At 37.1% G+C, this 13,758-nt stretch overlaps 1 protein-coding gene across 1 annotated transcript in view; it reads right to left on the reverse strand.

Annotated features, from left to right (window-relative positions):
- The window catches only part of OCA2 (OCA2 melanosomal transmembrane protein), a gene marked incomplete at both ends in the record, with an annotated part of 205,850 nt that overhangs the window by 165,273 nt on the left and 26,819 nt on the right, over positions 1-13,758 (reverse strand). Inside the window, 5 exons of the mRNA XM_079544452.1 lie at positions 2,106-2,259; positions 2,600-2,682; positions 4,351-4,508; positions 12,447-12,519; positions 13,590-13,647. Coding sequence (XP_079400578.1) covers positions 2,106-2,259; positions 2,600-2,682; positions 4,351-4,508; positions 12,447-12,519; positions 13,590-13,647 — 526 coding nt within the window. The remainder of the gene's footprint in view (positions 1-2,105; positions 2,260-2,599; positions 2,683-4,350; positions 4,509-12,446; positions 12,520-13,589; positions 13,648-13,758) is intronic.

Genomic DNA, 13,758 nt, shown 5'->3' on the forward strand with positions numbered 1-13,758 from the left:
ACTGTTGAATTCAGGAATGTGATGTGATTTCCTGTACTGGGAAAAGTGCTGTGCAAGAGCAGCTAGATGCAAACCTTCAGATAGCTCTTGTGCATTGTGACAGATAAAATCCCAACTATTTCTTCACAGATAAAAGAAAATAAGTGAAAATATAGTTCTAAAATGCACTTGGGTGTACACACTGCCTGAAGTTGAACCTATATTGGCAATGACAATTAATAAAACACAGGAAACTGCAATAAAGACAGATAAAAGAAGGAGAGCAACAGCACAGAAAATGAAAATCCATGAGAGATCACTCCTGCAGCAACACCAATTGATTTCTCTAACAGTGATAACAGCTAATGGAATAAAGTGCAATGTGTTGAGAAAGCACAACTTCAGGCACTAAAGTTATAAATAGCAAATATGAGGTAAGCCAGTGTTACATATACTAAAAATATTAACATCCATCTCTTGGAAGAGATCCATGGGGGAACTGAAAAACAGTGAAGTTCTATTTCTATCTCAGTTATTGCTAGCTTATATATTTATAGTTTAAAATTTACTCTAGTTGTAGCATTTGTCGTTTCTACAGCTACTCTGGAGAAAGCTAAAACCATGATTCAATAGGTGAATTCCCACATCTTTAATTCAAAATTTACAGGTAAAGATCTATTTCTGTCTTTGAAAGTGATGAAATATTTTTTTCTGCTAAGAACAGAAATTTTTCCTTGATCATTTCACGGAAACAATAAAAAAAAAAACTAGTGGTTTTAGAGCTTTTTCTTATAAACAACAGGAAAATTAATGTTTTCCTTGGCTTTGCTCTTCAGTTTCAAACCTTCATTTCCTTTGACCCAAGAATTGTTCCAAAGTGGTTTTCTACAATGAAAACATGTAACCTCAGGTACTACATATATTTAAAAAACAAGATTTTGCAATTGCTATAGGATTACACAGCTTTTTCAAAACTAAAAGCTGCACTAAAAAGCATTACAATTGTTTTGATGTTGCATTGCATGCTTTCATATACTTATATCAATATCTAGCCCAAGTCCCTCTCTAAATATTAAATCTCCTTTTTCATGTATAAAATGCATAGAAATAAATCACTATTCCTGAATGACCAAATCTAAATGTCTAAAGTATCTGTCATATTGTATGTGCCATTAATATTTGATAAGAAGCTGTTCACCTATCTTTCTTATCATTTTAGCAGGTAACACGATGAAAAATTTAAGTTACAGTAAAGATATGGTAAGCATGCTAGACATTACTAAATGCCGTATAGACATGATTCATGTTTCATACAAGTAGAAATCTGGTGTGATTCAACTTGAGAATTCATCGAGATTGTTAACACTCACATGAACTAATAAAAGGGGGGGAATAAAATGTAGGCTCCTGCACCTGTACTTTATTTCAAGATACTCAGAAAGTAGGTGTTTTCAGTTCAAAGATATCTGTTGGAGCTTGAGTTATTTCTGACATATTTTTCATCCTTGGTGCTGATTTAAAGCATTTTCTTTGAATTTGGTAGCTCAAGACTTTCAAATGAAGTTAAATGTTTAAAGTTCCTGCATCCTTTGACTTCCTCATGTTAATTCAGATTCTAGTTCCTCTCTAAGTGGCACAGTAAAAGCATTTCTAAATGTCACTCATACTAAAAAGTGTGCTCAGTTTAACCTTTTCAAAGCACACCAAATTATTGTTTGAGGTTCCTTAGAAAAAAGAATAACCAAAGTTTTTTTTTCTTAACGTGTTTTTAAGTTAATTGGTTTTTAACCAAGGATTTTCCACACTTCTTATGAACCAAAATTATTTTTACTCTCACAGCCAAATTATAATCCTTTAAAAAGTACTAAAACATAAAGAGACACTAACATAAGAATATGCAAGAACCACTGCATTGTTTGTATAACTTTTGTATAAGCCAGAATTGGCTATAATTCAGAACAATTTCCTCACACATATCTTATTTATTTCCTTAATAACAATAAAGATACAGCACAGATTCAGATACAGATTTTAGAAGTATGTTAAATGCCAAGAACAAAACTCTTCCTCATGTTCCATTTGCAGTGAAGGGCAAAAATAAAATTACAACACAAAACATGACTTACTTCCAGTATGATCAGCACATAGACGCCTACTAAGATGATGGATGCAATTGTTACTTGTGCCTCTATATTTGCATGAAGGTATTGATGTTTCATGGAGAGAGGAACACTTCCAGGTTGCTGCAGGAGAGCTTGAATGTTTAAGAAGATGGTGCCTCTGGGAAAAAGAAGAGAAGTTCTGTTTTCTTCTTGAGTGAAAACGAATATTCGTTTTATAACGAATATCTATAAATATATCTATGTGCTGTTTTGTTTTGTTTTCTTTTTTACAATTGTGAGAGACTTCTCAAATATTTTCACTCTATCCTTACAAATACCTTTGTTTGGAAAATAACCCAACTTTGGAAATTCATTCAAAAAGTAAAAGGGGTTCACACTTCCCTGACCATTTGAAACAGGGAGTGACATATTATTTCTAAAATGCTATCTTATTATTTTACCATCAAGTCTGTGTAAACTACTACTTCAGTGGCTCATATCCCAGTCTCTTAGCCAACCTGTTTGGTATCTGAAAGGTTCTGGTTGTGATGATTTGCTGATTTCTTCTTGAACTTAAGGGTAAAGACCAGTTGTATACCACCTGCAAAAGAGTCAGATATGGTAATATTATAAACATCAGTTAAAGTGGTAAGTCTCTGAGGTTTTATACAGAATCACAGAATCACAGAATGGCCTGGGTTGGAAGGGACCTCAAGGATCATGAATCTCCAACCCCCCTGCCACATGCAGGACCACCAACCTCCACATTCAATACTAGACCAGGCTGCCCAGGGCCCCATCCAACCTGGCCTTGAACACCTCCAGGGACGGGGCATCCACAACCTCTCTGGGCAGCCTGTTCCAGCACCTCACCACTCTCTGGGTAAAGAATTTCCCCCTGACGTCCAACCTGAATCTCCCCTCCCTCAACTTAAAACCATTTCCCCTCATCCTGCAGCTATCAACCCTCTCAAAGAGTTGATTCCCTTCCTGTCTGTAGGCTCCCTTTAGGTACTGAAAGGCTGCAATGAGGTCACCCCACAGCCTTCTTTTCTCCAGATGGAACAAGCCCATCTCCCTCAGCCTGTCCTCATAGGGGAGGTGCTCCAGTCCCCTGATCATCTTTGTGGCTCTCCTCTGGACCCTCTCCAACAGCTCTCTGTCTTTCTTGTACTGGGGCTCCATACCTGGGCACAGTACTACAGATGGAGCCTCACAAGAGCAGAGTAGAGGGGGACAATCACCTCCCTGTCCCTGCTGGCCGCCCCTCTTTTGATGAAGACCAGGATACCATTTGCCTTTTCATTTTATCATTCATACCTCTTCATTCTATCTCCTTTACAGTTTGGAGAACTTACTATGGAGAACACATGCACCAGGCTATATTCATAACACTTCGTTAGGTATATTAGCAGCTCTCAGTTTGGTGCAAACTCATCCTCTCATTCTGGGACCATCCTCCAGGACCATCCCTGGAGTGCCAGCTGGAAGTGATATTCTGCAGCAGTGTGGAGGATCCTTGGGGATCGCGGCCAGCAGCATGGGTTAACCTCCACATCACAGGCTTGGGACTTTTGAGAGAGTAACTGACATTGCAGTTTTGTTCAGCACACTGAGGTAGTGGAACTAATCTTCTGATGTAGACTGTAAGATTGGCTGTACATGGGAAAACTGTTGACATTACAGGCTAAGCTGTCACTGGTAGAGACAGGACATTCACCTCATATGGAATGAGAGGCTGCTGTTTATATGCCAATGCTATTTATTAAATGATGAAGCTGTTCTCCATTGTTCAGTGATACACAATGGCACATCATAAAAGATCCTCCTTCACTGAGTTCTCAAGAAGGGAGCAGCACGACATTGTTATAAACAATGTCAAAGCCTGAAGAGAATTAAAGACAATACAGGTGACGGCGTGTGTGAGAAAATAATGTCAACAAAATGTGAAAATATATTCCAGTGAGTGTGAAAAGGCACTTTGCACTTGTTTCATCTTTCTAAGACAATTCTGGAAATGTTGCCAATTTTTAATGTGTGAAATTTAAAGGGACATATGTTTTACAGATTTTTGATAAGTATTGAAAGCTAGAGGAAATCTCACAATGACAGAGGAAAATGTAACTTTGCTGTTCTAATTATTTTTCTAATGCTGATGTTGACACCAATTTTACCACAGGGAAAAACACAACCAGCTCAAACACAGTGATGAAAAACAAAAGATTGAACGCAACTCAGAAAAAGTGAAAGAGAATACAAAGACCATCACCTGCTGTTGGCGTCTCCTCCTTGATCCAGTTTCTTCAGTCTGGCTGACTTGTACTAAAATGTATTCTTGTGTTTGTTCGTCAGCTACATCTGCTGCAAATGGGCCTCCTATGTCTAACTTCAACAGAGCAGAGTCACGAAAGTCTGTCAAATTCATAGCTGTCAATAAACTTGTTAAGGTGTAGGTTTCCAGTAAAAGTGAGTTGAAGATATTCCAATTAAAAAAAAAAAAAAAAAGATGAGTCAATTTATATTGAAAACTTATTACTCACCTAAAATGCTAAAATACATAAGGAACTATGAAAGGAAGAAAACAGATGTTTACCTCTTCACCAAGTAGCACAGTTTTGGCCTGGTTTCCTAAGGAAAAAGAACTTACAGAATCACAACAAATCCTTCTGTCCTTTCCTTGCAAATCTTGAGATTGGTCTCTGAGAGAGCTTGTGAAGTAAGGCTCTTTAAGTGCTTGTATAGAAGAAAGTCTGCATCATTAACTGGGCCATTTAAACATACCTGAAATTATACTGGGGAAAACACTGTGCAAGCTGTAACCATGTGGAAAATTAAATCAGAATCAATTCTCCATTTGTGGTGTAGAATTTGGGTTTCTGGTCAAAATTTAATTCATAAGTTTTCTAACATCTAGAAATACATAATCAAGCTCCTCTGAGAATGCTAATTGTCTTTCTCCTTCAACTCCTTTTCTATCTTTTCTTTCTTTTTCTTTTGAGCATCTAGCATGAAATGTGGTCAAACAACATTCCTAGACTCATATAATTGAGAAGTCAGCCAACCATGAGAGACAAACATATTAGAAGCTTGGCTCAACTAGTCTGAGAACATCTAGGGTTGTTTAAACACAGTATTGCTAGGAATCCACTTTTGGCATGGTTGAGAAAGAATCATCCCTGGGGGCTTGGGGAAAAAGGAAAGCTTAGTGATAGGACAAGGGGAATGGCTTTAAAATAAAACAAGGGACATTTAGATTAGGTATAAAGAGAAAATTCCTCACTCGGAAGCGGTGAGGCACTGGCACAGCTGCCCAGAGAAGCTGTGGTGCCCCATCCCTGGAGGCACTCAAAGCCAGGTTGGATGGGGCCCTGGGCAGCTGAGTTGGTGGGGGGCAGCCCTGCCCATGGCAGGGATTGGGGCTGGGTGGGATTTAAGTTCTGTTCCAAACCAAACCATTCTGTGATTCTATCACCTAGTGGCAGGTCAGGAGCCAGTACTTTGCAAAGTAATATAAATGTCTCCCTGTTTAGCTTGGCAAGCCATCAGCATCACCATTGACACACTGTTCATTAAGAATGAACATACATGAACAAACACAAGCATCTATTTGCTTAAAGAAATTTCACAGGAAACCATAAAAATTAACTCCAGAAGTAATGAATCAGGAGACAAACTCCACTTGTGACATGGCATCATAGTTTTTTGGTGTCCTAATACATAATACTACTCTCTACTGGAACTATATGTATATCTCTAACTTGAGACATTAATTATACCTTCTATAAGCCTGCTGACCTAAAGTTATTAACCCAATGATTTGGGACACTTTTTGACTGTCTGCTTTTTATCAGAAATGTAGCCAGTAATTTATGTCTCAAAAAGCTTCAGGTGCATATAGTTAAGGAGGCTTCCTTTTAAGAAATACTTTTAAAATATATCTTATAATTACTCAGATGTCACATTCAGAAGCTATTATACAGGATGTTTAAAATTAAATGGGGAAAAATGAAACATTTTCAAGAAAATTTTCAAGAAGAGTGGTTCTTAGCTTATTTTCCTCTAAATAGGGGCATACTTAAGAACATTTTTCCATTCTCTTCAAAACATTTATAAAACCATCAGAAAGATTCCTAACATAAAAACATTCTCCTTTGAGTGCAGGTGGCACTGAACATCATTCTCTGGTCTGCTGAAGTTCCAACAGTTATCTTTCTCCAAACTCTATTTAGCAACTGTCATAATTCCATTGTTACACAGCAGCAGATCACAGCCTTTATGAAAGGTAGACTCAGGCTAAATCAGGAAAAAAAACTTCAGCTACACCTAGATAAACCAAAAGGTGGGATTTTTACCAGCCATTTTTCTCGGTCTGCTCCTCAGCACACTTCTGTTGTGCCTTACCTTGGCTTTATATTTCCCTTATATTACAAGAATGCGGTCTCTTTTCCATTTTGACCATTCATATATGACTTCAACTTTTAGAAACTGTCTTTTTATTTCCAATATTCTCTTTAACTCTGCAATTTAATCATGATACATGTTTTCTTTTTTCTCTTTTCTGAACATTTATGAAACACAAATTTCAGTATGTGCCTTTAAAGCAAGAAATCTCCCTGACAAGATTTAAAGCTGGAGCTGTTATTTTTATTCCACTTTGGCTAAGCTGCCTCATTTTTATGTAGTTCCATTCTTGAAATTATATTACTGTTGTGAATTATCCCGTCAAGGGATTTGGGGTTGCATATGCTTTGTGCACCACTACAGAGTGGCTCTATGTAATTACATCTGGCACCAGACTAGGTCCATCGCTCAGCACTAAACCATGAGCTGTATTTTCTGCTCCTAGAAGGTATTTCAGAACACACAAGAGTGACCTCATATCATTTCACTTTTCTGTAGCTTACACAAACCACAAGATGGAACAGGATACAGTGGCTAAACTTACATTGTTTAATTTATAACAATTTTTATTGTTATTCATCTACCAGTTTCTGTTTCCGTGACATGGACATCTGCTTTTGAGTTGTTTGCTTTAATTCGTTTTAAATCACTGAAAAAGGGGAGATGGAATTCATTGTCTCATTTTGCACCATCATATTAGAAGCACCAACTGTCTATGAACTATATAAATAGAGCCTGGAATGACTAACTCAGGTAGAAGGGATGAGTCACACCCTAAGTACTTAATCCGTGCTTTACTCTCCATCCAGGCATTTATGCACTATGTACAGAACCATCTGAAAAGCCATGATTGACAGAGACTCTCTATTTGCACGCTGACTTTATGCCTTCTTTAACACCTAGTTATATCATGTACTCTGCTTCCTGTAAAATGTACCTTGAGATTATTACATGTAATGATTTTCTTTCACTGAGCTTCCAACGTGCATATATACTAATGATCCTGATATATGACCAGGCTGCTCATGCTGGTTTCTTATGCTTTTCTCATTTTTAAAAGACTTTTTTTTTTTCATCCTGGGCTTTAGAATCCATTTTTATATATTGTTCTTAACCAGGGTTAAGAACATTCTAAGAATGTTCTCAGAATTCTTACAAATTCTACATCTCTCTGCAATTTTGTCTTTTGATCATCTCTTCAAAGTATACAAAGCGGAAATTCACGCTCTTCTATAATTCTTGGTTTCCCCATTTGAAAAATTCACTGTAATTCCTCCTCCTCTTTTCCCTTTTTGGAGAGTTTGGTTCCATTTTTCTCTACTTTGGTTCCACCCTTTCTCTCTGTGCTCTATCAGTTTCAGAAGTTTCATTAGTTTTCTCAAATATGCCTTGATATTCTGCTTTTTTGCCTGCCAATGAATACGGTCTAGTCTTCATCCATCCTCTTAGAAGCTTGAATACTGCCTGCAGACCAAAATGCTTAGCTCATTTCCAGCAACAAATAATTTTTAAATGTCTTCTTCAAGCAAAAAATGACTTAAGATTGTCTGACAGTAGAGGGCTAAAGCAACATCTGAGGAGTTTGTTTGTTTGTTCTGTTGTTGGTGGTGTTTTGTTTTGGTTGTGTTTTTTTGTTTGTTTGTTTTGTTTTTTCATTCAGTTAGTTACTTTATACTGCCTGGGAGAAGAACCCATTTTTTAAGTTCTTGGAAGCTGAAAAGCTTTCAACACCCCAAGTGCATTCTTTTCCTCATAGTCTTTCTTTCTATAAATATCTCTGTCTCAGGGAGCAGAAAAGGTGATTTTCAGTGTCACCAATGGTCATGGCATGATTACAAGTTTTTCTAGTGACCTTTTCTTGCTCTATGATTAACACATTTGCACCCATCATTCAAACTCATTCTACCTCAGCAAGGAATTTGATAATAAGGTCAGCATATCTTGTTTTCTCTGTCTAATGTCTCCCCTATCAACTTTCATACTTTTTTTTTTTTCAAATAGTTTCACTGAATCCAACCAAAATAAGAAATCTAGCCTATTATGTAAATTTCAATATTTTATTACTGATAAGATATATTTTCTGTTTTCTGATTCTGATATTTTAAGCTTGGCTAGGGCATGATGAAATCTCCCAGAGCTACCAAGGAGAGAGTTAAACCAGTGAAAATGGCCACTAGTCAATTTGACTCTGTTTTTTTAGGGTTCAGTCGTGACATTAGATGATGTATTTTCCCTAAGTTCTGTCTTGTGGTGATAGTACTCAGAGAGCAAATGAGTAAGGAACTCTTTACAGCAGGTGCTGTGCAAATATAAATAACTTGCAAAATGTCAGTCCTCACTCCAAAGAATTAAAATGAGGAGATATCAAACATATAAAGGAAGCAATCAGATCAGGACTGACAGGATTTAAAATATATTTAAAAATTGTAGAATTCTTGACCAGACACAGAAAAAAAACAATTCCACTCCCTAGTTATTATTAGGTTTCAGGACCACAAGAAGTACATTCTGACAAGCAATCTCAAAAAGGAAAACAAAATTGCTGCATCTAGACTGCCCTAACTTTCCCTCATGTATAGCAGTAACTGGCATGAGTACTGTGGCTCTTGAGAGGGAAGCAAACAAGACTTGCTGAAAAACCTGTCAGGGACAGAGATGATGTGAGACCCATTGACCCAGGACTGCACTAGAAGAAGATTTACCTTTTCTTTTAAAAAAACTATATTTCTACCATTGAAATATAGAAATAGCAACAAATGTACCAGGGGCAGGGAAAGAAAAGAAGGTACTCTACTAGGGAGACAGACCCTTCTTTAAATGATAATGAATGAATGTAAAGTTTGATTGAGTAATTCCTCAATAGTGTCCACAAATCCCCATTATTTCTGAATTTCATAAAGCCTAGTTCGATTCCAAAGGTTACTGCAGATTTCTGTTCCAGCTGTCTGCTCTCTGTAGCTTAAGAAAGAATTAAAATTTTGCTTAGGTCACAGCAGAAATTTTTTGAAATGAAGGAACAAACAGGATCCATCAAGTATTTCAGAACTTTCTTCAAGACTGAAAACTTCTGTGTTTAATGAATAAGCACAATGAATATTTATTATTCTTTCTGTAATTCACCAGCTAACTGACTGTAGTTACTTGAAAGTTTGAATGGCTTAGGACTTACAGAAAATAAATACGTTCATGTCTTAGGATAGGTACGTGGCAGAACATAGGAAATGCTGTAATATTTCAGACTCCATATCTCTTCTTCTATTTTTATAGCCCACTTTCCAAAGGCGTATCATCCCTTTACTTATTGATGCTTCCCATTTAACATAAGGCCTTTCAGCAAAAGGTCTGAAAATGCTTCACAGATTTACACTAACAAGGGCAATGAATATTGCTCCCTACAGAAAAGCATCCTTTAAGTTTGCCTTATCATAAACTTATTTCTGTCAGGTATTAAAGAGTTGATTGTTAGAATTTAAGAGCAAATAAATCCTAAGTCTTGTCAAAAAGGAACAATATTACCACTACTTTGAAAAAATCATACTAAACCACTTAATTTGGGTCTTGCACCAATAGGCAAATTAGAGTTAAAAAACATCTTACATACACAGAAAGCTTCTACTAATCACAGGAGGAAAGCTTCAATTTTCAGAAACTACAGCCAGCACAGTTCAGCACTACAGTCTGCTTAGAATCCATGGGGATAGATAAAGCAAAGGGAGATATACGTGTGATACTAAAATGTACACAGAAGTTAGTGGGGAAAAATCAAACAAAGTAAATGCAAGCAATAAACAAAGGTATGGAAACATCAAACAGGAGCTAGAGAAAATGGAAAAGTGCTAAAGACACACTATATTAGAAGTAGCAGCCAGAGAGAGAAAGTCACAGCTCCAAACAAGTCTGACACCTTGTGTGCATAAGAGAAAAAAAAAACACAAATATCTAAGCAACACCAGAATGATGAAGTCTAGTGACTCCATTTGATTTTTTAATTATTTAAATTTCCACCTTTAGTTTATTATTTTTCAGATTTTTCTAGTGTATGCATATGTATTCATAAGAGTGTATATACTCAATACACAATTCAAAATACATGAGTTTTTCTGGAAAAGCATAGAAATGAGATGAAGGATTTAAAAAAAAAAATAAAACAAGTAAATGATACTTAGTACCTATTAAAGACATTTCAACTGCTTTTGACACATGAGCAAAGAGGAAAGAGCATATCATTAGCATAATTTAGTATCACATGAGCTAAGACACTTCCACCCATAGTCTCATACACAACCTCTATGGGCTTGGTGACAAGAGCTATCACAGCACACCTGTCTGCCTACCATGAAATTCTTGTAGACATTCAGACTACCTCTTAACGTCCATTGAGAATACTGCAATCTTCAGCCAGCATAAATCACATCTTTGACACTGCTTTCTAAATGGTTAGCGTTATCCAAGCCTAGCCAAAAGGTTTTTCACCATGTAACAAAGCGACACAAACACACAAGCTTATGTCTGCGTGACCAAAGACTAGTAGCAATGGTGAGATGACATTCAGAATTGTTCACACCTTTTCCAAATCTCACTTAGAAACAAATTTCTCTCAATGACCCTTCTGCTTGAAATATTCTGTCACCTTGAAAACGAAACAAGTTTTCTTGTTCTTCTCAAACTTTTCTGGATTGCTTACTCCCAGCTCAGTGAGTAGGAATGCAAGGACAGAATGTCTAGCGTTCAACATATATGACACAAAGAAGCTTCACCTCCAGGTCTGTCAGATAAAGAAAGAGAATGCTATATTCTGTCTGACAGCTATTTGGCTAAAGCATCTTGACATTACATGTAAAACATGAAATAAAGAAATACTTGATTGTAATCATTATCCCAGTCTGAACAGCACTCCCTGAAACAAGAAAAAAGAATAACCAGTTGCAGAATCAACGCTCACAGAGCAGTAACTGTGGTCCCAGTGCAAAATCTGTGGAAAGAGATCCAGTCCTCAAGTTATGCTATGATAGTTGACTAAAACTTGATCTCAAAGACTTGATGCTAATACACCCTGATTCAGCAAACTGAGCTATTACAGCCCTGGTGCGATGGGAGCTAACTGTTGAGGTTTCATTTGTCCTGCTAATGCTCTCTTGCTCTCTTCCAAAAAGCAGTCCCTGCTTCTCACTATAAATTGCCCCCAAGCACTAACCTTTTCTTCTTCATCTACCCTACTAATAACTGTGTAACACTGTGCCATTATTTGCAATAGTGAGAACGCTAACAAATCTGTTTAGAATGGACTCTGCCTCCTTAAAGCTATGGACCTGTCTAATTAAATAGAAAAAATGAATCTTTCAAGAATTAACTCTTACTGCACCTTTTCAAAAGATGATGCTCCCTAGATGCTCATAAAATATATCCATAGTGAATCATCTTCCAATATTAGTAAAAGAAATTGCAGATCAAACTGATAAAATTAGAAATATATTGGAAACAAGAAAGGTAGTTTATTAGCAAAAGTTTTTGATTGCTTACTAACTGAATGTTCATCATGCTCATCCCTCAAAGGCCTTTCAAACACAGGTTTGCATTCACCTGCAATGAATCATGCATCATGATCCTTAAAACATGCTACAGATGATAGCCCCTGGCCGGGGGAGTAATGGCTGCAGCCATTGGACTGTACTGGTCACAGTCATAGCTATTTTCTAGAAGCTGATCCCACCAGGATTTCAAACTTCAGGTTTCATGCAGAATCTCAACGTAAGAACTGGATGGGAACCACAAAGCACCACAGAGAGGCACTATTCATCACGGCCGGCTTGGATGTGATGCACAACTGCAATTTGCATCAAAGAACAAATCTAAGGGCAGCACATGCTCTGAGGAGACTAAATCCACTCTGAGTATAAGAGAGAAAATAATAGTTCAACCATTTCATTAACAAAGCTTAAGTTTTCTTCGGTGTAGGAAGGATACAGAAGCTTTCCAGAGGCGAGACAGCCAACATCTGCCAGGACACACGCTGATCTGGGTAAATGCCAAACAAAATCTAGGGAAAAAAAATATCTTAAGCTTACATCAGAAACTTAAAGACTTTCAAACAATACATTAAATCTTAAGATTGCTTTCAGTATTTCAGGTAAGTTTCCCCCAAAGCTGAAAAGCAGCCCAGGTATGCATGTCAAGGACAAGTAATTTTCCCTCAGTGAACTTACTACAGGTCACATCTTCAATATATTTTATCCCAGTGTTTCTACAGACACCATGGTTAGGTGAATTTAAGAGCCAAAAATGATGATGAACTTATATGGTTAGAGAGGTACAATGAAGAGCAAGAGCAGCTCTGGTGGGAAGGGCAGAAGGAAAGAGGACTGAGAACGACAGGACAGGAAAACAAAAAGCTTGCCTGGAGTCTTCAGCAAAAGAAGAGAAGGACAGAATAATTTTCAGAGAAAGACAAGGTCAACAAAGGAAGAAAAAAGTACCATAGAATAGTAAAAGAGAATGAAGAGTGCGACAAAACAGAAAGAAAGATTTTTCAAAGACACTCTGGGTCTATCATCTTCCTAGAAATCACAGCTCTTCCCTTGTCTTTTTTCTAGAGTTTCCTTTCAGTCCTCAGTTTTGGGGAAGACCTGCCTACTCTCAGTTACTGTAAATACTCACTAGTGGGAACTGCTCCCAACTGCCCATTTTCAGCAGCCACACAGGAAGCAGAGTGCCTCAAAAAATGTTTACATTTTAGTATCTTCCACAAGAGAACTGCTGCTCAAAAGGCTGTACATGAGGAGATACACACTTTGCCAAGGGGGAAAACATACCAATACTTCCCAGGCTTTAAGTAGTATCTGAAGAGCCATCCTAAATGCAAGATTGATGACATTAAAATTCCAACACTCTCCTAAAACTAAATTCTCTGCCACATGGTCCAGGGTAGAGGGCAGTGCACTGAGCAGTTGTCTAATTAGGCATAAGGACCAGAACACTATTTCTAGTTTTTACCATCTTGTTCCCATCCATGAGACATTATTTTATCACCTAAAACCAAATATCATTTTTCAACTAATTGTAAGAAAGGTAATAGGAGAAAGAGGAAAAGGTAGCTAATTCAATACTTACAGAGCAGACTACCACAAAGATAAAAAGGACTGAAATTTTCAGGAATTTTAGACAGCATCTGAAATGTAAGAAACATGTATTTAGTACACAGTTATTTTAAAACAAACCTTTTCTATATTTTTAATAGTTCTGCCATTTCAGATATTGAGAACTTAAGAATAATAACATA

Source organism: Tetrao urogallus, assembly GCF_951394365.1.
Source record: "Tetrao urogallus genome assembly, chromosome: 1".
Taxonomy (NCBI): domain Eukaryota; kingdom Metazoa; phylum Chordata; class Aves; order Galliformes; family Phasianidae; genus Tetrao; species Tetrao urogallus.